Raw genomic sequence first — 24,115 nt, 5'->3', positions numbered from 1 at the left:
AAATAACAGGGCGTGATTTTTGCATGTTTGTGCTCTAGGCTATCAGTAGGAATGGATGGCTCTAAGTAGCTTCATCTTGTTTATAAAAGAAAATGTTACCTGAGGAAAGAGAAAAATTTAAAGAAGTTGACTTCAGAACTTTTGAGAAAAAAGATCAGGTTGTGCCTGCAAGCAGATGAAGAAACCAACAAGGCTGGCTTATGAGTGGGAGTCTCATGATGGTCACACCAAGATGACCAAGGTGTCACACTTTAAATATACAGAACTCTGCTGCTTTAAGTTGCATTGCAACACCAACTGAAGACCAGAGTAATAAGCTCCATTACATCACAGAGACATGCTGCACTGTGCTTCCGACAAAGAGAAATGCTTTAAAATCCACCAATTTTCCCAATCACACCAGCTGCTCTTCACACACAACCAGCCATCAGCAGGTACAAAACTGAAGAGAATGAAAAAGCCACTGCCTGCAGGGAGGGGCCTTGCTGCTGCCAGATTTAAGTTGCAGCACAGCTAGAGCCAAAGTGCCACAATCAGCTCAAGGTAGAATAGAGCAGAGCTGCAGAACTGTCAGTGTGAGGAATACTTCAAGAAGCATATCCATCACTCACTGTACTACAGCTACAGTGGTATTCAGCTGACAGGTAGAGTGTGGGAAAATATTAGCATGCATATTTGCAGAAAGAGTCAAAATAAACATTTTCTACTACACTTTTTTTCCTCTCCATAGACTCTTTAGCTAGATACTCACACAATATCACTTTTCTGAAAAAGCTCCATAGCTGGCCGGCAAGACTCCCCATGTTCACTGGTCATATTCGGGCAATTTGAAGCAACCCCAGAAAGTACTTACACACATGCTAACACTTACTCAGAAATTACATGAACTTCCAAACTACTCAATGTTTTCCTAGTGCCCAAGTGTGTCTATCCTGCACAAATTAAACCACAAGCTAAAAAGAAGAATTTGTCCAGCAGCATATTATGACTTTACACACACATATGCTGCAAATAACAAAGGCTGAATTAACAGCCTGAATGACAGAACTACTATTTTTATGCCATGACTGTTCTAAGTATCCTTGAATAGATACTTCGTTCTGCACTTTCTTCTCACCCTTAAAACAAAAGAAAACAAAAAAGTACGTTTTGAACAGAGCTCTGTAATTGGAACAAAAGATGGCAGTTCAAACCCTTAAGAACACGTAGCATCTGCTTACAATTCTACAGTACAAACAAACCACAAGATAGTGAAAAAACATTGAGTTTGTTCTGGCAGAAGACTACGTCTCCCCAGGGAAGAAGGTGGTGGTAATGCCTTAGGGACAGAGATTTTGCTGTCTCCCCTCTATTGACTAGGTTTAAGAACATAAGGCTTTCTCTGTACATGCAGCTTTTCCTGTTGAAAAGCATGGCACTTCGGCCACAACACTCTGACCTTTTCTTCCAAGTTACAGCAAGATCCACAAGTCTGTCCACCCTGCAAAAAGCAGCATAAGGATGAGAGCCTTGAGCTGGCTAAAAACAAGCTGTGAGCATTAGAGTTAAAACACTGTGGTGTGCTATGGAAGCTATTTATCGAGTTGAAAGACAGGGATAATTTACACCAGATACAATGTCAAACTCACCTGGCCAAGCAGCTTTCAAGAGCCACATCCATACCTTGGAACATGATTCTGGGCTGTGTACATGTAGCCAAGTCTGATACATATTGAGTATCCTTGCAACACAGAAAGTGGAACAAGGCAGGCCCACCAAGTAGATAAAGCTACGGTGACTGGAAAGAGGTTCACAGAGCAACTAAGCAAAACTTTGAAAGAAGCATCCATCCAGAGTTACTAACTGCAAAGACATCACGTGTAGTCCCAGGAGTGTAGAGATGAATCTCTCATCTAACACAGGATGGCTGCATTCTTGAATGCACAACCTGCAACATCTGTGCCCTGTTCCCCCTACTTGGGCTATTTCCAATGTCAGGTCTGCGCCTCTTGGCTCTTTCAAGGTTCCAGGCATCTCTCTACCCCAGCCCTCTACCCCATCTCTCACTGCTTCCTTTCAGTCCACAGTTGTTTCATCCCCATTGGTATAATTCAAGCCAGGAGACTTTACCTATTGGTACACTCTTACATTTACAATACCGTTCTTGCTTTGAGTTACAGCAGTGATCTCACAGAGAGCTTTTCTCAGACCGTGACCATGGTGGATAGAGTACCCTTCAGGACTGTGAATTATTTCAAGGATTTATATCATATCTTTGCAACCAAATGTCAAATGTCCCCTGAAAACTGAGCCCAGGGTCTAACATTCACTGTCTCCTCCCACAAAACCGAGGCTAAAATACTAATTTTAGCAAGATGAGTTATATGCCAAGGAGAAAGGGCAACACGATAGTAAGAGGCCAGATTTGCTATACAGAAAGAGACACAAGAAACGGGTCTATAGCAGAAATGGAAAATGATTACAGATCTCAGCTACTTGGGTAAGGTCTGCTCCTCCAGGCATTGCTTAAGCTCTCTACTTGCACAGCCTTGAGAAGGAGCTACAGCCCATATGAAGTTTTGCTAACTCTCTACAACTCCTCATTATACAGTGTAGTGGGATAACACACTGAGGACCTCATAGTGACTTTGCATCTTCTGCTTCTCCTATTATTTTGCATACTGCTACAGTCCTTTAACTTCAAACTTCCCCTGGGAATTATTACTTCATCCCTTTTCTCAGAACTGCCTTCCCATTCGAATCTCTGACAATTCTGTTTTTAAGGGGTAACATAGAATGATAACGATATTTAAAGATATCCTTAAAGCAGTCAGCTTATCATTTCTCTATTACATCTTCTAGATATTTCCAGGCACAGCATGTGGAATATCACAGAAAGCCATTTACATATCAAAGATGATGCAAGGCAGTTTAATACTTTTGCTAGCATCATGATCAATACATGCTATACAGCCCATTAAACCAGTCTGACTCTACATTAGACCACTGCTAGCAATTTTACCTTTTGCAGCTTAAAGTGCTAGAGACTGCCTAAAAAACAACCCAGGCATCTCTTTCTTACAGAGGAATTTCTCTATTCTGCAACAGAACTGGGAACCATCCCCTTCTGCCACCAATAACTGCCCTTGTAACCTTAAAAAATGAGAACTGGTAGGATGCAGTTAGAGTTTCAAATACTAGGATTTAGAAAGAGCACTTCCCTGTATCACAGCTGAATGTCCAGCACCCTGACTTTTTAAGCATGAAGAGGGATTTCTCCACCTCTGGCTTCCAGAAAGCCTGCCTGGGACTTGAGCAACCTTCAGCCAACAAAACATCAGTAAAAAAAACAGATTTTAGATAAAGTAATTGTCACTATGGAATAATTAAGGAATAAGCCTCCTGGCTGGGGTATCCCTGTGATGCTGCTCACCAGCTGATCCTTTCTGTGGCCTCAAATGGTATGCCATAAGGGAAGAAAAAAAAAAAAAATCTAATCTGATTAAGAGCTGAGTACTACACCCCCAAACTTAATCCTCCCCTTAAGCAATTTTACACAATCCTGTGACAAAATTACAACAGTGGAGCCCAGTTTCCTTTTATGGGAATTTTCCCCCATCTGGTAAAAAAGACAAACCAAACCAAAAACAAAAAACACCACAAACTTCGGTAACCCTCTAACAAATCTTAACCTCACTGCCACTGTTTAAGGACCTTACAATTGGCAGTGCTTTGCTATAGCATATATAAAACAAAACATTACAATACAGACAGGTGAGCCATCTTTAAGCTGCATTCTCCCTGCACTATGATATAATACAAGCTTTACAGTTTGTGTACTTCTTCAAGACTAAGTGTTCTTTCGCATTTTACACTCTTCAAGGACATTCACACCTTTGTTTAAGCCATGCCAAGGAACTCATTTATTACATGCATATACATTCAACGCTATTTGCTCATGCAGTTTTACCTAACACCATATATTTTGAGCTCCTGCTTTTTTTGGCTGGCAGTGTAATTTCAGTCTGAACAGGAAAAATTATCAGCCTCACACTGGTTCCTTATGATTTGTATTGACGTAACACTATTCATCCATCCCAAAGCAGGTTTTTTTTTCCACACACCTCTGAAAAAACAGCAATTTTTAAGCCTGAAAGCCACTTTGTTCCACAAACCCATCAGTCACCTGAGGGCTGGTGATACAGCCATACCATGCCAGTTCAAGAACACCAAGCAGTAGTGGGATGCTGTAAGAGAAAAAAATCCCTGCAGACAGGTCAATGTCAGCCAACAGAAGATAAAGCATCTCTCCTTTGCCAGAGAAAAGAAAGACGACCTATCTTTAAGCTTAACTCAGATATTTCCAGTAAATAATCATAAATCAGGAATAGTTTAATAGCAAGCACTATTTTAAGAGTCAACTCAGGCCCCAAGGTTAGCAATAATATTTTCCAGTTATTCTTTGGTTTCCCTGGCCACTCCATAACAAGGGTTCCTAAATCTTAAGGTCACAAGACACTTCCGATTCATATTAGAAGGTATCTTCTTGCAACAGCCAGCTCAAACAAAGTACTCTGGGTGACAGTGAACAGGACAGTTCAGACCATTACATTTCAGATGAGAGGTCACCCCATCTCATCCTCTCATGCAACTGCCCTACCTGCCAGCCCAACTTCAGGAACACACAGCGTTCTTCTTGTCAGGGTGCATTGGTATGACAAAGTTGTGGTGGCAAGGACACATTTTCTGTGGAAGAAACACATTACAGGAAAGCCCTGAGTCAACTCTGTCACTTTCGTAAGTCCTGAGGCATGTTTATTGTTAGTAAAACAGATAACAGTATGCTTACATCAGCATATGTAATTAGGAAAAAATCTCTAGTGTAAAATGTTAGTGGCATCACAAGTAAGAATTAGATAAGCATCTGTGAATCCTTTATAAACTCAGTCATCCTTACTGTTAGCAACAAGCCAAATGTGAAAGCTGACCTGCTGCTGTGCAATTTGAGCATGTTCTGTGCAGAGATGGGCAGGGGCACCAAACCCAAGAGGGGAGGCTGTGCAAGCTGGACTTGTTAGTCCTGGGCAAGAAACAGCTTCAGGGGGACCCAAAACCAATCCCCCAGGAATTACAAGAGGTTTATTAAGAAGACTGATCTGAGATCTTTATTGAGGTGCTCTGTGGAGGAAAAGGGACGATGGACATAAGTTTTTAAAAAAACAGATTTTAGATAAAGTAGTTGTCACTATGAGAATAATTAAGGAATGAGCCTCCCAGCTGGGGTGTCCCTGTGATGCTGCTCACCAGCCGATCCTTTCCATGGCCAGGCAGAAGCCAACCACTGGATGTCAGCCTGCGCCTGCCAAACAGCACTGCTCGCACCCGCAAACAAAGGATCACATCCCACTGCAGCAGGAAGGCTTGCTTAATTACAAGCTTTTTACTTCAGGTAATAACTTAGGAGTATTACACTCCTTCAAAACCAACCTTGCTGAAAAATACACAATAGTTTAGTTTAAAAGCTTCTGAATCTGCACCTAAGGTTGAAAACTTAAGGCTAATTTCAGCCAAATAGATACCATGAGGTCACAAGTTCAGACTGCAGTACAAGGGCACATCAAGAGTCCTCCACAGTCTTGTTTAAATGCAAAACTGAAATACACATCAAGCTGGGTGTGTATTTCCCCTATGCTGGGATAAAGTGAATAGAAACAGACCAGTAGATGTTGTCATATAAATAGCACACCTTGCATGTAAGATATTGTGTATGTATTACTAAAACAGCAACACTGAAACTGCTATAATTTCTGTAAGGAAACTGCAAGGACAATAATCACCGTAGGGGAAAAAGAAACTAGAAATTCAAAAACATCCTCCACTGCCTCCTAGCATAATATTGATTCTACTCTCCTCCTGAAAGTCAGTTCCTGTTTATTTCAGCCAGGTACGCTACAGCATGAACACTTAGAGGTCTGAATGGCAAGCTGTGGTGTTCTGAAACGAGCTTCACCTAAGAATGTGAAATGCAGAAAGCAGATCTGTGTTCAGCATCAAAACTATTGATCTTTAACTGTCAACTTCACACTAATAGTGCTGCCAACTGCAAGCACTCAAAAGTTTTCTACAGACATTCTGTGCTCCCCTGCCACTTCTGCCTTCCCCACTTCCCCCAGATTTCACTATACAAGGCTGGGATAATTTTGTTTACCTTTGGTGCTAGTACTGTTAAGATTAAGGCTGTCTTGCTTCCCTGCATTTGTAAATGGTAGAAACTTAAGATTTTCCTCTAAAAACAAGAGATTCTCAAGTAATAATCAAGCCTCAGCAATGGGAGTTTTAATTAAACATTGTGAAACAACAAAATAATGACAATTGAGGCACATTGTGCCTCTTCTCTAGAGTGAGAAGACCACGTCAGACTGCAATTTCTCCACATCATCCTTTGCGAAGTGAATCTACCCAACACACCTTCTCAGTGCAGAATTCACATAGTGAAGAGATTGACCTCAGAGAGACAACGACCATAGAGATCAGGAATTGTTGCATTCATTGTATCACATCCCTGGTGACTGACGAATGAAGTCACAATTCTCTTTTGGACAACTCAAAAAAGGATCCTGCTAATAAGTCACATGATGAAGCTATAAATTTATCTAGTCTATCACACCAGCAGTCAGGTTATAGCATAGGTCACTAGTGCTTGTGAGATGACGGTTTTACACAATGTGGGCATATGAAACAAGCGCCTATGACATTGTGCAGACTAAAGGTGCTATAAAGCTTCATTAGATTGGACACCATCCAACAGTTGCACATTAGAGACTGAATTCAGTCGACTAGTGGCTTTGCCAGTACAATGCTTCTTCACAGCCAGATGCTTTATGAATACCACAAAGTGAACCCTCATCTTACTTTCCTCGGAATTAGATTTTCAAGTAGCAAAGACAGACTTTGATGCCTCTTGAAAGCCTGCTGAGGTTTTTTTCAGCACAGAAGAGACAACTGCAGAACAGGGTCTCTGATGGCAGCCAGGGCAAAAGCAAAGAGAAATAAACACATGCTGGCCATTCTGCCATGATGGCCCCAGACTGGCCCCAACTGCCTGAGGAAGTCATAGCAGGCTTTTTTTCACCGATATGCCAAATGCTGACCATTGTACAAGCACCAAAAGGAAAGTAAACACGTACCTATGCTCTGTCGTATGCAGCTGCACTGAAAGTATTCTCCTCTTAGTTGTTCTGCTATCCTGAAATATCCATAGCTCACAGAAGCTGGTTAGAGAGCAAACAGGAGCTGGAACCAGTTATGCCCGCAAGCTTTTTGGATTAATTGCAACGTCAAGGACTACAAACACTGGTCTCACTTTATACCACAAAATGTCCATTCTTGCCTGGAGCTCTTGCACTGCATGGGAAGAGAATAGGATAGTATCTTTGTGGAGAAATTTATATAACACTTTTTACATTTGCCTCCTATACGCCCATGTAGAACTGGGTACGTTAATAACTTTAAGCAATGATGTGATGATTTGAGGCAAAACTTGTATTTTCCAATAGCAAGTGCTAAATATCACAATTTTTATTCAAATCCACAGGGCAATTTAATCTATTTTGTGTGTTTTTTGCAAACACCTACTGTTACACATACTATTCTGGTACTCACCGCTCCTAGTGTGTGCCGAGGTGTAGGATCCATTTCCACCAAGTAGCAAGACTATCTAAAATGAATGCATGCAACTGCAGACACCTCATCTTGGAAAACTGTGCTGAGTAGGAACCACCCAGCTAAAATATTACACTTTGTTAAAAAGTAACTGTTTGCTCACAAACACCGCCAGAGGCCTTTGACAAGTTCAAGTACTGCTAGTCCTAAAACGTTGTCATTCAAACGCCTCCAAAACACAAAACTTCACCTGAAGAACCTGCTTTTTGAGGCTGAATTGGCAGCACAGGGGCTGAATACCACCACCTTCAGCCACAGACACCTTTGAGTAACACAACCTCCCACACCGGGCGGGGGGGGGCAGGATGCTCAGCCCAACACCTCTCCACACGTCCCCGCGCCCCGAGTGGAGGCAGCAGAGAGCCCAGGGGGCGATAACCAGCCCAGCGGGCACTGACAGCAGCAGTCCCACCAACCCCGCGGCCATTTTACCTCAGGAGACCCTTCCCCTCACAGACGCAGGCGCGGGCAAAAGCGCGGTTCCGATTGGCTGCCGCGCCGGCGGGCGCTCGGCCCCGCCCTTCTGGAAGGTTCTGCGCCGGCTGAGGCGCCTGGCGCCGCGCTGCCGCAAGGGGGAGCTCGGCATCCAGCAGAGGTTGACCGTCTTCCCTACCAGCACTCGGGGGGAAACTAGGCGCTGTGGTGCCCCGAAGCCGGGGAAGAAGCCCCTAGGCAGGCACGGTCCTCAGCCTCACCCCGTCCTATTGCTTCAGCCACAGGTTCAGCTTGAACATGCCCCGTACCAGCACACACGAGGGGCGAGATACTGTTCTGACACATGGCTGAGGCCCATAGTTAGTTAATCAGTGATTTCTGAATTGTTGGCACTCTCTTGCAACAAAAGTTATTTATTCCAGCGAGTCACACATGGCTCACCCAAGTAAATTATTTTTAATATCTAATGTGGTGTGAGGTTGTGGCAGGGAAGTGCAAGTCGAGATTGCACATCTAATCCCAGACATAACATTTATAGCACACAAGACTTAAAGCAATTCAAAGGCTGTTAGCTTTATTAACAAGTAATGAAGTACACACAGGTAAAAAATGTCTAAAAACAAATCCTGCCTGGGGCTATTTCCCCATCGCAAATCACTCCCTTTAAATGAAAACTTTACTGATTTGAAGACAGATTACTTGTTTCACAAACGTCCATTACAGACAAGGCTGTGCGTCGAGGGAGGGTGTCCAGGTTTCCTCCTGCCAGCTTTCCCGAGTAGCAGCCAAGAGATTACCTGGCTGCTTCCAGCATTATTCACAGAAGAAATCGATGTCCTGAAAAAGAAGGAAAGATGCTTTGGGATTATGAAGGATTAACATTCCTTTATCACCCCCAAAGGTACATAAGTAGATGTAAACACCAAATACACTATAATATACTCAAAATACACAATAATGTACTCTGTAAACAAAGTAACTTCACACAATTCTGGAAAAGAAAAAGGTCCTTTGTCTTTCAACTCCTTTCGCACAGCTGCAATGATTTGTTTCTGATATATATATTTAAAGTGAACTAGACAATACCACCTTCTCTATTTGAAATGCTTCTTTTATCTCTCTCTTTTTTTTTTATTCCCACATCCATATCTGCAATTATTAGTCATATGTAACCCTTTATCCTTAAACAGCTCCTAATCACTCATGAAAAGATGCCTTAAACAGACTGAGGCTATGCAATACACTTGCTATGGAGAAACGTGACTAGAAAATGAATGCCAGTATTTTTGCTCGAAAACTTCCAGCATGGGCCAGACGTTCACAGCAGATTGCTTTCATCTAACTTCCCACTATTACCTCATACAGCTATGTAGATCTCGATTCTGCTGCAGGGAATTATCACGCTGTGGTGCTCAAACTGTACAATATTTACATTATCCCAGCGTATTGCGTATAGTTGTCCACTGGAAGGAGAAGCCAGGGAGCTGTTTCAGAGCAGGTGCTTGCTGGTAATGAAAGTGCTCTCATGTTAGCCAGCAAATGGCCAGTTTTAAGTGATGGAGGGAAGGCAGGCAAATCCAACACCACTTTGTAGTACACAGTCTATTGTGTTGAGTCTATTGTATTTAGTGTGAATCAGAAGTAGCAGCGCTGGCGGAAAAAAAAAAAAATCTCCTAAAATGTATTGCTCAAACAGCAACCAACAGGCATGGATTACCCAGTGCTGCACAAAAGGATGCTCAGAGAAGTTCACAGGCAGAAGTGTTTATTAGCAGGGTCTGTAGCTGATGGCATTGACTCCAAAAGGGAAAGTTACTTTTTGGAAAAAGAACAAAATCAAAAATGAGAAACAAAATAAGAGGAGGCTCAGAGACACAGAGGCCCCCAGACTAATGTCCTCTTTCAGGCTTCTCTCCAGTGCAGCATGTGCCTCCCCCGCTAATACTTTTGCCCGTCAGGTTCCTCTGCCATTTGTGTGTGCCACCCAGTGCTTCCATCAGTCCTGCATGCTGATTAATTGTTAACCTTGGGGCATCGGCAGGACGCCTCATATAAATGAAACACCAGAGCTCAGGGGTAGGAGAAGGGGTGGGTGGAGAAGGTTGGTTCTCACACCCTTCCCAAGAGAATTCTGTCAGTGTGCAACACTAGCTCTGTATTAAAAAAAGCATCTTTAAGGGACATTGCTGGAGCAAACAAGCAGGCCCATCCACAGATGGGTCCAGATGTGCTGCAGACAGTTTTAAATGGGAACTTACAGTCATATCCTTAAGGTCACATTTGCAACATACAGCTGAGAGCAGCAGAACAAGGAAAATAACATACTTGTATCACCCTTCATTTTTGTTATGAGAATGTGAAACAAGGATAAAAAAACCCTGTGAAAGTCTACGTTGCTAGTTTTGCCAAAGAAAATTACCTTCCAATTAAAGTTCTGCATTGCAGCCTGGCAACAGCCCATTCTGGGCCCAGAGTCAGCCTGCAGGCTGCAACATTGCTTTAACCTACCTCTGCTTCCAGTTCAGCTTGCCATGCAGCAGAATGGCTGTCATATTGTTGAGAAAAGAGCTTAGAAACATATTACCAATTCTTTCATGTTCTGTGATTAATTAATTGCTGCAGTGCCTCTAGGCCAAATTCAGAATAACTGAATATAGTGTCAAGAAAAGCATTTCCTCAAATAAAGCTTGTGTGACAACGCAAATCCTAGCGATTATTAACATGAAACAAAATTCTTTCTTTCACTTACTTCCTCTATGTTAATGAAACCCATCTAATAATCTGGACCTAGGATTAAAAACTCTATATAGAATTTCAAGATTGACACACTACTTGTATTTTGCCATACGCTTCAAAATGGCATATAGCTAAATATTCAACATTGATGAAGGTAGTTATTGGAAACATAGGACTCAATTTAAGCACAGAAATAAGCTACCAGTAAGTGTTAATTGTAAACTAAACCATACCAGCCTCTGAGAAAGGACCCCCCTTTTGCACTGCTCTGTGAAGTGTTTCAGATCTTCAGTTAAATTAAGAGTTGTCTGGTGTATGAGACACTACTGTACTTCCTTGGGGACAATTACTCTTTCAGAAATACAACCTGCTCACTCACAGAACACTAGCGTGTTTCCATTCACATTTTAATTCAGCTTTTTGATAGCCATACCAATACCTTTGAAAGAGTGCTTGCTTTCTCATAAAGGACTGTAAATCAGAAGTTCTCTATGACAGTGTCAATCTATAAACACAATTAAGAGAAAGTGTGCTTATGTGTGTTGCTGAAGTTCACACCACAATATCCAGACTCTAAAAAAGAAAGCTTCTTGCAATGTACTGCAAATAGTTTGGATAAAACTTCTTGAAGGAATACTATTCAAATCAATAGGAACTCTGGTAAGATCAAGCCCTTAATGCAGTATTCGCAATGCTTGCAATGTCAGAGCTTATGTTAGGGATTTTATTGAGGCTGTTTGCCTGTATAAAGGCCCAAAGATTGGATCCCTAAGCACCTGTGATATGCTACAATCAACTGCCACAATTATGATTTGTTTTTACAGCAAATTAGCATTACGCAGCCAAGTATAATTATGTAGCCAGCTGGGCTTTTGCAAATTCCTTACCGTTGTAGGAACAGTCTTATTTGCTTCTTGATAGACGTGTTGTTCTGAGACTAAACTGCTAGGGAAATAACCAACTGTCCCCATATGGTCTTCATACTGCTCTCCATAAACCTTCAAGCAAGGAGATGTATAATTAGGTCCCTGAAAACAGTTCTCATCTGGTTGGAGCTAGTTTGTAATTTAGTCAAAAGCAGTGACTAATAGTGTTTTTTACCCTGGTTTAAGATTTCCTAGTTTCCAATTAGCTGGCACATGAAACAAACCATTAGCACAAGTTCTGATCCAGGCATACATTTTTGGAGTAAATTAATACTGCCTATAGTTTATTTGGAAATCTTTTATAAATACAGCTAACGTTTATCTTTGCTTCCCTTAATTTTAAGGGGTTTATGACCAACTGTGGTAAAAGCTTTTTCCTCCAGTTTCAGCAAACAGGCACAGAAAAAACTGTCAAGCCCTTCCATTAATAATTACCATATAGTTATTCCATTACAAAAAAAAAAAAGCTTAAAACCCTCAAGACTCCTAAATCAGTTTAAGTTTAAACATTCACTTTGAAAACTAAGTAGCTTCTTTAAAACCCACAATAGCTCAGCATTAGCATCCATTTCTTGACAGAAATGCGTGTTAATCTACTTCTGGTTTTCTCATATACACAAGAATCTCCTCTTACACTTCCAGCCCAGAATTCTCCAGAGTCTTTTTCTTTCACTAGTTTTGAGTAAACATAAATCAACTGCCCTTTTTTAATATTAATGAATCTGCAGTCTGGAGCATTGTAATCCTCTTCTGCTCTGGCAAGGGAAATGGTGTCTAGAAAAAAACAAAACAAAACAAAACAACAAAAATACATGAATGAAGTAGACAAACTCATATTTCTCTCTACCAAAGTATATGTGAATTTATGTGTGCACACATGTAAAACTGTATCTACAGAGAAAGTAGGTTATCCTGAAATAAATAAGAGTTTTCAAGAATTTGTTCTGCTCATTTTTATATTCTCCAGTAAGCAAAGTTAACAGCTTAAGAATGTTCGCAGTGGAAGTTACAATCCTCTCTGTACCTGCTTTTCACTGGAATGAAAAATGTCCCTTACATAAACTTTTTTTGCAGTAAAACTGCATGTGACATTCCACACGAACTCTACCACTCTGCTTTTAAAGTTGACAAACCAATGCAAATATAACTGAGCTAAATAAGCAGAGTAGTTTTCCCTCACACTACAGCATCCAAACACTGCAGTCACTGTTAAGACCACATTCTCAAAATTAGAATTACTTACAGACACAGTTGTCATCAGCACACAGCTTCTTGCTAGCAAGCTTGTCCATGAAAATTCCAGTTACAAGAGGACACATTAATCCGACACACAAAACAACCAAATAAACAGGTTGTGTCATTTTTGTTTCTTTGCTGCAGTGGTTGCTGAATGTGTTGGATCCAGCGATCCCCATCCTTTATGGAAGAGGCAGACACCTGGACAAACATGCCGGGCCAATGGGAAATGATCAGGGTGACATTCCACCCCACCAGAGGAGCTGCGGGCGGAAGACCTCAGGGTTCGCTCATGAAACTCAATCCCTTCCCAAAGCTGTTCTGCATTAACATTTCAGTCAGTAACTGTATTATTTAAATGTTCTAAACCTTCCTGTAGTTGTCCATAATCTTAATCTTACATCAAGAAAAGTTCAAGAATGAAAATTAAGTCAGACCCTGGTAAGCAGCAAAGGAAATTACATCCTTCCAAATCCTCAAGTTCTTTATTTTCACAAATGCTGACTGACAAGTGTAATCTTCACTGGACCGTCAGCCCTCTGTGGCAGAGATTCTCCTGTTTTGGTCTACAGAAAGGACCTGCTAGGACCCTAACACATGGATGCAAATGTAAACAAACCATTAGGGAGCTGAAACCCAGTAAAAAGGTTTTGCAAGTCAGCAATTTAAATTTGAAGTCTAAAAGGTTCAAGCACTGCACAGCCACATAGACAAGATCCCTTCCACAGGGAAATGCTGTGGAGAGCAAAACACACAGGTTACACCAGGACAGTGACCACTTTTATTGACATAGCTGAGTTCAGCTGAGTTTGCAGATGCAAGACACTGAGCAACATACAGTGCCACAGGCTGAATTAAATGTTCCTCTTTAAACCTTGGAGAGAACATCTAGAATTCATCTAACTTCCCCAAATCTTGTCCTAGCATACATGAGGCAAGACTCATAGGAAGTATTTTAATTCAAATAGGTGCACAGACATGCATAAAAGGAACAGCCACTGGAGTTACCGCACTGTAAGCAATATGCATCCCAGATGTCAGGCTGCAGAAGGCTGCTCTGGATCAGCCCTTAAAAATGACCAAGTGCAAGTTTGGGAATTCCCAAAATGTCACTCCAGATAACCTACCTGATTCATGAGGAGGCCTCAAGAGCTGCTGGCTGCACCAGCTTTCAGTCCACAAGCAGAACGGAGGAAGCTGTCAACTGTCATAAAAAATCCCATGCTCTATTTTAAAGAAAGAGCATCTTGCAATTTCTAGCATCACCCTCCTATAACAACTGACTTCACTGTATTCTCCTCTCCTCTTCCAGCCCATTATTCATTCCTTCAGCCTCCCATATGAAGTGTCTAACTTCTTTCATACACAGCTCTATGCAAACCCTTCAAAGCAAGTGAAGGTGAAGAGCTGTGGTATGCAATGGTATCATGTACACAGACTACTGGGATGCAAAGACAGCATATCTAATACCTATAATATTATGACTGCAGAAGAAAAAGCATAAGGTTCATGAGAAAATAATATAGTCACTTTTGCTCCCTTACAGGCACATTGAAATGGTTCTCACTTGCAAGTATATTCATGAAATCACAGGAAAAAAAAACACTAAAAAGAACAAAAAAATACGCGTATGGAGGTATGACAGTAGTCGAGATGGCACTAAAAGGGGAATAATCTTGCAATGTACTCTGGGAGAAGAAGATAAAAGATTTTTTAGGTCTTGTGCAAAAGAAGTGGTTTACATAGCTAGTTTTATGCATAACTTTTTCTCAGGAATTGAGTGGACATGCCAAAACTATTAAGCATATCAAGATTTTATACAAAACAATTATGCTTCCCTGAAGGTGCAGCACTTTGTCCAAAGAGCAGGTTTAAGTCCGATCTCAAGTGTTTCAGAACAGAAGCTGGGGGAATCATGCTCTGCAGCTACAGCTGAGCTCACACAACACAGGACGGGCTGCACCAAGCCACAGCCACGACAGAAAGGCTACAGCTTCCAGCATCCTCCTCCCACCCCCATTGACCAAATTACTCTGGAAACAAAAAGCCTCAACACTTGCAATGTAGCCAGTCTGCAAAACATCTTCCTTGTAACACCAGCTACTCCAATACTTGCCTGAACTACTTCTAAAGGAAACCATGCTAACTCTGTCCCATTACTTCTTCATCTGAAAGGGTCGTTAGTGGCCTCACAGAGAAAGTGTCCAAGTGAGGAATGGTGCAACATGAGCACGCAGTGCAACCGCTTCCTCTCAAACAAGAATCTGCAAGAGTCTGAATGCAATCCTAGGCAACACCGTGCAACAGATACTGTGAGATTCACAATATAGTAATATTTTAAGTAAATTTCGTTATTCTCCTAACCTAAAATATCATTCTAGGTCTTCCATCACTGGAACACAACACTTCAGCTTTTGAAGTAATTGTTGCACCCAAATATTTAGAACAGTTGCAACTCACAGAACTACCTTCATGTACTTCAGTGTATTTCATATCACACAAGACCTGTAAAGGTTTATGACAAATCAAAAAAAATAAAACACCAAAACCAAAAGAAAGAAAAAAACTACACAAAAAACCCCACAAGCAAAAACCAAACAACCACAACCAAACCCAAACCAACAACAAATCACATCCAGAAGCACTAGGACATGTATTTTAGAAAATCTGTCTTAAAACCAGATCATCGGCTCATCTACACTGTCTTTGTAAAGAGCCAGAAAGCTCTTCCTAAACTGTGTATTAAAATCATTGGTAATAGGGCTGGAAAGAGCAGAAGACAAAAGATAAATTTTTATGTTTCTTCTGTGGACCTGCTTCTACTACCAGCCACCATTATATGAAGACAAAACCAAGTTGAACAATAGTGCTGTCAAACTCTCATCAATTTCTACCCACATCTGGAAAAAAAACCTGACAATAATCCGTTTTTCTTAAGTGACAAAATTATTCTTGCTGAAAAGTGACTGTCCCTTTGATAATGAAGCTGAAGATTGAGTGTTGTATTTATTCTAAATATGATATCATTTAGCATCCCTGCTCAAGCTTTTTGCTCTGGAAAAACAACTAATTTTCTAGTACTCACTTCTAAGAAATGAAAGTCACCTAAAATGTAGTTAAACTAATATAGTGGATAAGGTCTGCAAGCCTAACAGATCAAGTAAGAGAGATTCAAAGAAAAACATGGCTTGAAAACACCATAAACCAAATTTATTTTATAAAAATTAGTATTTCAACACAAAAATTTACTATCCAGTAGATCTGTGGAAATCCTACTTCTGTCCTAGTCATTCTGGCAGTCTTACACAAGTCTTAAGTTTTCTGCAGAGAACAGCAAACACAGTAGCTGATCAAAGTATCATCCATCGTATTAAAAAAAAAAAACAACCCCTAGCCACAGAAGTCCTTTATAGGAGCATATGGTTATTTCTTTGCATAAGTGATTTTCATTGCATGAGACGGCGTAATCTTGAATCCTTGGAGAGCATCTCGAGCAGCTCCTGCTTGATTCTCATTTTCAAACTCCACAAATGCAATATCATGGCGCCCAGGCACTAAGCGCACTTCTTTGAATCCAGGAAACCTTTAAAATAAAGTGAAAGAGTCAGATAGCACTTCCTAGTTTGATAATACATTTCTCTTCAGTAGCCATAAGACCTCATCATAAGCATCTACTAGTATAGTAGTTACTACTAATGAAATATTTAAATTGAAGGGTTTTAGATGTCCAGTCCTGAGAACTATGCCTCAATTAGGGATCATGACATGGAAGCAATTTAATCAGTCTTGCGCACATATAGAAGCAACCAAAGCTAGTTTAAAAACTGCTCCTGCTGTCGTGAAGTCTTTAATATTACAGTCACCAGCTTTAATCTGGTGCAGATTGATAGCACGTAACTTAAATAATCAAACCAGCTATGAATAAAATATTATTTGCTTTCTGCACCAAGTCATCAGAACTGACATCTGCAATCTTGGCAGTAAGACAACTGAAATACCTTCAGAAGAAACTCTCATTTCTAAAAAGTCAGCTTGCCAAAAAAGAAAAAGCATACAGGTAACAGAAGAATTCAAAGGAGAAGTCCTTTCTATTCAAAACTTACTGATTGAATAACATGGACAGCATCATCTCATTTGTTTCCTCAGGCAAGTTATTAAGGAAAAGGATATAGTTTGGTGGGTTATCAGGCACCTGCAACAACAGAAGATCAAAGCTCAGAAGATTATACGCAGCTATCTGTTCCTCTGCATCTGTCTGCATGATTATTTGAACCAAGACTCATGTATCCTTAGCTTTGTTTGCAAAACTGCTAGCTGGACTTCAGTGCACCCTCATGCAATATGCACACATAGCCCCTTGATTCTTTTACAATGATGCATTAATTTGGAGAGGCTCTTTATTTTCACCAAAAATAAATAAATAAATAAATAAATAAATAAATAATCGCAGTAACGTATTGTCTTAGGTGTCATTTAAACTAGACATCTCAGCAGCTGATGCTGCAGTATTCTTGGTACTGCCAGGGCTGTAGTGCTGCCCAAAACACCCACATGCCAGCAGAAGAACCTAGGAAAGCCTTGCACCCTTCTAGAAGAGCAGCTGGAGGCCAAGATAAATACCCTGTGCATCTGGAGTAGTACCACAATACTGAATATCTTTGGGCAACTGAAACCCATAAAACACACACGGTTTTACTACAGTGTTCTACTCAAATGTATTAATCAGAAACTCCATTAGATTTTAAACTTTAGAGTCTTTATCTAACAGATTTGTCTGATAATATGAATTTGCAGCAACCTGCAAAGCTGAGCAGTCGGTTTGCTGACACTGGACTGAAAGGCTGGAACCTTCCTAAGTCATCAAGGAAATTACAAAAATAAACAGAAACTGGACACTACTTCAAATGTCCTAATAGCGGTGCCAAGTAAGTTACTGCTTCAGCAGAACAATTTCCTTGAGCTGATGGAAATATTCCAGGCAGTGCCATGAGAAAATAAACTTCCAAAGTTCAAACAAATATCTAAATATTCTGTGTTGTGCTTTGATGCAAACTGACATACACATATTGTGCTGTGTTACAAATGGCAGCTGAAAGAAAACGCAGACTGGGAGCAAGACATTTTCCCTGTGGATTGCATATGCAATTTCCAATAATAGTACTCAAGAAAGAGATACAGGGCAGGCAAAGAGATTCTTCTACATTATTTGCCCTCCTGCAAATTCTGTCTCTTTAGTACTGCATCTCCACACAGTCCTCTGGAAAATGAGACAATTATGGGAAAAAAAGTGAGCAGAGGAACCCAAAACTCCTGAAAGGAAGCTTTAAGGCAGATATTCCAGCACCCTGTGTACATTTCCTTCTCCATTTCCACTACTAGAACAAAGCAAGTTAAAAGGAATCTGTTAACAATGAAAAATTAAAAATCCTTCAACCAATACTAAACATAGTCCAAATTTAAGAATTAAGTGGGATTTGTTAGTAGTGCAGTTTTCTGTATAATTCTGAGAAACTTCAGATTTTCATTTCATGTCAACCAGATATAGGAGAAGTGGGACTTCTTTTATATGTTTACTATAATTTCACTGTTAGACAAATGTCTCATAAAACAAAAAGGAAGCTGTAAAGTATGCCCTCGAGTGTCCATGTGTAACAAACTATTATTCCTGGAGAATAATTTTAAACATCGGTGCTTTTAGTCACAAAAAAAAAAAAAGCATTACCTGTTGATTCTGTGCTGCAGTCCCTGGGGCACTGGCTGAATTTGGTGTTGCTCCCTATCAAATAAGTACAAAATAGTTTTATAGAGGTGTTCTGTCAGAAATACATAAACACATATCGCCATGTTTCTGTACAACTCAAGAAGTATGCTAAAGTTGCTTATAAGATACTGCCCAAAGGGAAACATAAAGCACATGAATTTTGCTGAACTCCAAAACCAGGCAAAGATAATACATTAGTAGTATCTGATCTGACTAATGGTCAAGTCAGCAGATCCAACAAATCACTATTTCTCCACATTATAGAATTTAGTTTAATAGACAGGAAGGAAGCAGGTCTGAAAATGAAGGCCTAGACAGGACATACGTAATAGCAGAAAAAAAGCCACTGCCATTATAGCTAGTAGCAATTATTTCTTCCTAAGAGGTTTGTATATAGTGATTGATTTTCCAACTCCTTTTCATCCACCTGTGAAAGAATTATCTTGTTCCCATGTACCATTCTTCAGTGCTTAGAGCAAATAGGGCATTAAAACGCTGAAGGGAAAAACTGCTTGAGCACTGAAAGCTGGTAAAGCACACATGCTTCCATTTTTTCCTTTTTAAAAAGAGGTTAGTTTCTGCTTTGATTTATTGTATCTTTGCCCTACATCTTATTTTCATCTGGTAATAGGAAAGGAGGGAAAAAAAATTAAAGGAACAGCAAGGACTATGTAACCATCCTCCTCTTTCAACTTACAGTGAGTGCTCAAGAGCACTAGATATAGACTACAGTTTAAGGAATTGAGAAGTACCAAAATACAACACTTGATTCTTTAAAAAATTATTTAAAATAGCTTTTGTGTAAACAGAGAAGCAACTTACCTGGATAACCTTTTTATTTGCTGCATTTGCTGACTGCTCCAGAGACTTGGCCTTCTTCTTTTCCTTCCTTTTTTCCTTATCGGCAAAAGTACCACGCATTTTAGAGATTATGTCAGAGTCTGTTTTTGCATACTGAATACGCTTTTTAAAAGGAAAAAAGAAAAAAATGCGGTAATAATACTGAACATTTTGCACCACCTTCCTTAACTTTACATTTACACATTGTTTTGCAGAAACTTCTTGTATTAATAATATTGCTATAAACTGTAGGTATAGTTACAGCATATCTATTCCTCGTAATTCTGAACACAACTATGGAACTCTAAAAAAACCCTAAGATGGAAATCAGTAATTTTAATTCACTGACATTGGAGCTCTGTTGATCTAACAGCACCTTTGTAACATCTGTCATTGACAAGATGTACAAAGCTATCACTGAAGTCAAGCAGCCCATTTGCATGTATCATTACACCTCACAAATAGTTGCAGAATCAAGAGATGCTTAATTATTCAAGCAGGCAACAACGTGTCAATTGTTGTGCTATTCCACACATTATCAAGCACATTATTAAATGATGTTCTATCAACCAGCAGTATATTTGTTTCACTGAAGGTACACTAAAATTCAGTTATTTGGTTTGGTGATCTGATGCATGCACAAAACAGAACTAGCCATTGATTCAAAAAATAAATCACTGGTCACATCTGTTGATTTCTGCCACAGGAAGCGGCAGAGATCTTCACCATACTCACTGTTACCTCACAAAGGAAGCATCATATTCCAGCTGTTTATCATTAACATAATAGTAATTAAGGCTACTCTAGATAAATTAACTGAAAGCAACTAATTTCAATAATATTACAGAATGAATTTAATCAGTTCAACAGAAGATATGATGACGAAAATGAGAGTATCTTAAAAACTATAGTCCAGCATACAAAAACATAAAGCAATCACTTAGAAAATCTAAATGAAAAGTTCAAACTCCATGTGCGTTTTAACTACAGTCTCACCAGCATCCCTCTAACTTGCATAAATACATATGTTTATCAATACGTGATGCGACCAAATAACAGTACAAGTACACAATACACTGTATTGTACCATGGCAATATTTTTTTGCTTTAAAAAGAGAACAGAATAACTTACCATTGGTTTCCCATAAAACGGGAAGCCTTGTAATTGTCTCAAAGCATTGGTAGATGAACCAAGTTCTTTAAATATAACAAAGGCCTGTCCTCTCATCTTCATAGTCTTTAAAGCCACAATGTCGACCACATGACCAAACTGTGAGAATAACGCATACAGGGACCTCTTCAGTTCTGTTGACAATATGAAAAAATAGATTACAACAGGTTACAGGCAAATGTCCACTTCTATGAAGTTTGCTGCTCTCCAGGGACAATGTTTTTTGCCAGCTTTAGCTCTCACAGTGTGACGTTACATGAGTTTAGTCAAAACTGCACATGTACGAGTTTATTTGCCCAGTTTTTCTAAGTCTGTGTATAACACTCGGTTTCACAACTTGAGTATTCAGGTAGTGGAAACAGTTGTACCATCATCCATTCTAAGAGAGTAACAATTACACATGGGTATGTATACACATTTCTTCAAATGCATATATATGCAGACACACACACACTCAAGTATGATTTATGACAGCCAAAGACTGACCAGAAAATCCCCATTTTAACATGCAATAGTAAAGAGGTATGACTTAAAACAAGAACATGGCAAAATAGTAACTACTGAAAGGCTAATTAAATTTCAACATTTTGTTTGTAACTTTTATCAATTCTGTCACACACTATGTTTTTTTATATTCTGGATCTGATTATGTTTTTGTATGATCATACTGTACCTTACAACTGCAGTGGATTTGTTTTCATTATTTAAAAACACCTGACTACAAGCCACCCTAAACCTGAATTTTACCCAACCAAGCTAAATAAACCCTCTCTATTGTGTAATCATTCTACCTCACAAATCCTAAGAGCACTGCCTCTTGTTTCTCACTCAGACTTGGTGATACCAGCCCACTGTCACTTTCTCCAGCTGTGCTTGACCAGGCACAGTGCTATATATTTTTTTAAAGTTTTAACAAAACACTTTCCTTAAAAATAACTTCAAAATCTGTATTTTTTAAAAATCTCATTTGCAGACTTCACAGGTAATTTGAAATTCTACATATAAAAATTATACCCACACAATTTCATAACGGAGACTTACTAGCTTACAGTGCACTTAACAAGCTATAAACAAAGCCCCAAGTTAAATTTATTCAGTAGAACCATCTTGACAAGTTAATAAATAATTCCTCAGCAAAGCTGTTCCCACTTTCAGATCTCTCTCTGAAGCACCCTGAAGAAACATTCAATTAGTACTAGTCAGATCCAGTCACTCGATTCACAAACAATAACAAATAAATTACAATGATCACTTCAGAATACAAGCAAAGCATGAGTTTTAAGTGAATGGTTCCATGCAGACATTGAATACACAGCAGATAAGGGCAAGAGATTTTGTTTTCGGCACACTTTGAGGATCTATAATTCCCAACACAAAGTCATCTGTCTCTAGTGAGAGCTGTTGTAACTGCAAGGCAGCATCTAACAGGATGATGCAAAGCAGGTTGGCTCATGTCACACTCACAACTTTTGCACGGTGCTAAAACAAATGAGGAGTGTACAAATGCCCCCACATTTCAGTGAGAAGGGACAGTTGACCACTGAAATCTATACCAACATGCCTGTTAGCATCCACTGGATATTCTCCTTACTCCTATCGTTACAGTTATTCACAGTCTAACCTACGCAGTCAGCTACAGAACCACAGGAGAGAGGCAATAAGAAGCTTCCTTAGACACAAAGCCCCTGCTTTACAAAAAGACATTGTGCTACTCTTGCTGATTTTAATTGCTGCAAGAATTTAAAGATAAAAGGAATTATGAGCTCATCTTGTGTGTTCCATAATTTATCCTAAAGAACAGAAACCAACAGTTTACATAATATGGCTATAACTTATGACATGTCTGTAACACATATATTACTATCCAGCCATAGTTTAAAGATTTCAAGTGATAGACATGTATCATAATTATAGGCAAGCTGTGATAAAAGTTAATTAGAAGTTAGTATGACACAAAACATTGTTGGTTATATTCGTGAGAGAGCCTGGAGAAGGATCCAAGAAAACCTTATTGTGGCCTTCCAGTGCTTTAAAGGGGCCTGTAAGAAAGACATGGACAGACTTTTTAGCAGGGCCTGTTACAACAGTACAAGGAGTGATGGTTGTAAACTAAAATAGAGGAGATTCAGGCCAGACATGAGGAAAAATTTATTTACACTGAGGGTGGTAAAACCCAGGCTGCCCAGAGAGGTGGTGGATGCCCCATCCCTGGAGACACCCCAGGCCAGGCTGGACGGGGCTCTGAGCAACCTGATGTGGTGAAGATGTCCCTGCTCGTGGCAGGGGAGTTGCACTAAATGAGCTTTGAAGGTCCCTTCCAACCCAAACTATTTTGTGATTCATGACTAGCAGCCGGTTGCTGAGCTGGGTGCACGGTCCCCTCGTCTGGCACCTCAGAGCAGTCCCGGGGACCCCTCAAACCCCGACACTGCCAAACACCCAGCCCTATAAGAGAGCCCATGCCCAGGCGTGGCAGCCAGCCCGGTGTGACACCATCCGTCCTTCTCACGGCGAGTCACAGGCACCGGTACCTTCTTTCTTAATCTTGTCGTTGATGTTGTTGATGTAGATGGTGTGGTTCGGCCTGATGTCCATCCTCGGCGGCGGCTGCAGGCCTGCCTGCGGGCAGAGAACACGGGGGAGCTGTTAGCAGCGGCCAAGGCGCGGCCGGAGCCCCAGGGGAGTGCAGCTCCCACCGCCGGCAACACCCCAACCCCCAGCAACACCATCCATCCTGGGCCCCAGCCCCACACTACCCGCCTCGCCTCACCTCAGCTCAGCTCAGCTCAGCTCCTCCCGCCGTGATGGCGGCCGCCCCTTCCCGCCCTGCCCCGCGCGCGCGAAGACGCAGCGCAAGCAGCAGAGCCGCTCCCGCAGCAATCGATATGCCGAGCGCCGGCGCATCGATGCGGCGCGGCGCATGCGCAGCCCCGGCTGCCGCCCGGTGCGGGGTTTGCTCTGCGGGCGCCATGTTGGTTCGGGCCACTCAGGCTCTGGCGCGGCTGTTGGCTCAAATAAATGGTTCTTTTCCCCGCGTGCTTCCAACCGGCCGAATTTACACACAGCGACGAGATATTGCTTATTGCAGAGTTGCACAGGTCTGGATGATGGAATAAAGCCAGCACGCCAGGAAGAAAAGCAACAGCCACTGTATACAGAATCTTATCACAGTCAGGGCAGCCCTGAAGACCCAGCGGGTTACACATTGGCATACTGGTTACATCATAATTTTAGCGTATGAGCAATCTTCAGGTAGAGGACACTGTATCCAAGAGTCTCAACATCTTAAGACTCAACTAATTGTGCAGG

General features: G+C 40.8%; 2 protein-coding genes across 3 annotated transcripts; both read right to left on the bottom strand.

The window, feature by feature from the left end:
• Window positions 1-8,699: 8,699 nt before the first annotated feature.
• OTOR (otoraplin) lies at window positions 8,700-13,444 on the bottom strand. Its single transcript, XM_082048743.1, has 4 exons — window positions 13,042-13,444; window positions 12,433-12,572; window positions 11,760-11,870; window positions 8,700-8,973 (listed from the first exon to the last, which is right to left on the bottom strand). The coding sequence occupies exons 1-4, from the start codon at window positions 13,211-13,213 to the stop codon at window positions 8,950-8,952; spliced, it is 447 nt and encodes a 148-aa protein (XP_081904869.1). The 5' UTR covers window positions 13,214-13,444; the 3' UTR covers window positions 8,700-8,949.
• Window positions 13,445-16,222: 2,778 nt separating this feature from the next.
• Window positions 16,223-23,656, bottom strand: SNRPB2 (small nuclear ribonucleoprotein polypeptide B2). 2 transcript variants are annotated; one of them, XM_082049666.1, is made up of 7 exons: window positions 23,589-23,656; window positions 23,338-23,427; window positions 20,768-20,940; window positions 19,618-19,758; window positions 18,757-18,810; window positions 17,138-17,226; window positions 16,223-16,617 (listed from the first exon to the last, which is right to left on the bottom strand). In XM_082049666.1, exons 2-7 carry the CDS (start codon window positions 23,399-23,401, stop codon window positions 16,458-16,460), a joined length of 681 nt encoding a protein of 226 aa, XP_081905792.1. In that variant the 5' UTR covers window positions 23,402-23,427; window positions 23,589-23,656; the 3' UTR covers window positions 16,223-16,457. The 2 variants fall into 2 exon arrangements, with proteins under 2 accessions (XP_081905792.1, XP_081905793.1); XM_082049667.1 differs by having other exon boundaries at window positions 23,338-23,425; window positions 23,577-23,611.
• Window positions 23,657-24,115: the final 459 nt, after the last annotated feature.

This window comes from Streptopelia decaocto (genome assembly GCF_964273445.1).
Source record: "Streptopelia decaocto genome assembly, chromosome: 3".
Classification (NCBI taxonomy): Eukaryota; Metazoa; Chordata; class Aves; order Columbiformes; family Columbidae; genus Streptopelia; species Streptopelia decaocto.
Note: the sequence above shows the minus strand (reverse complement) of the source record. Positions and strands in the feature narration are given on the sequence as shown.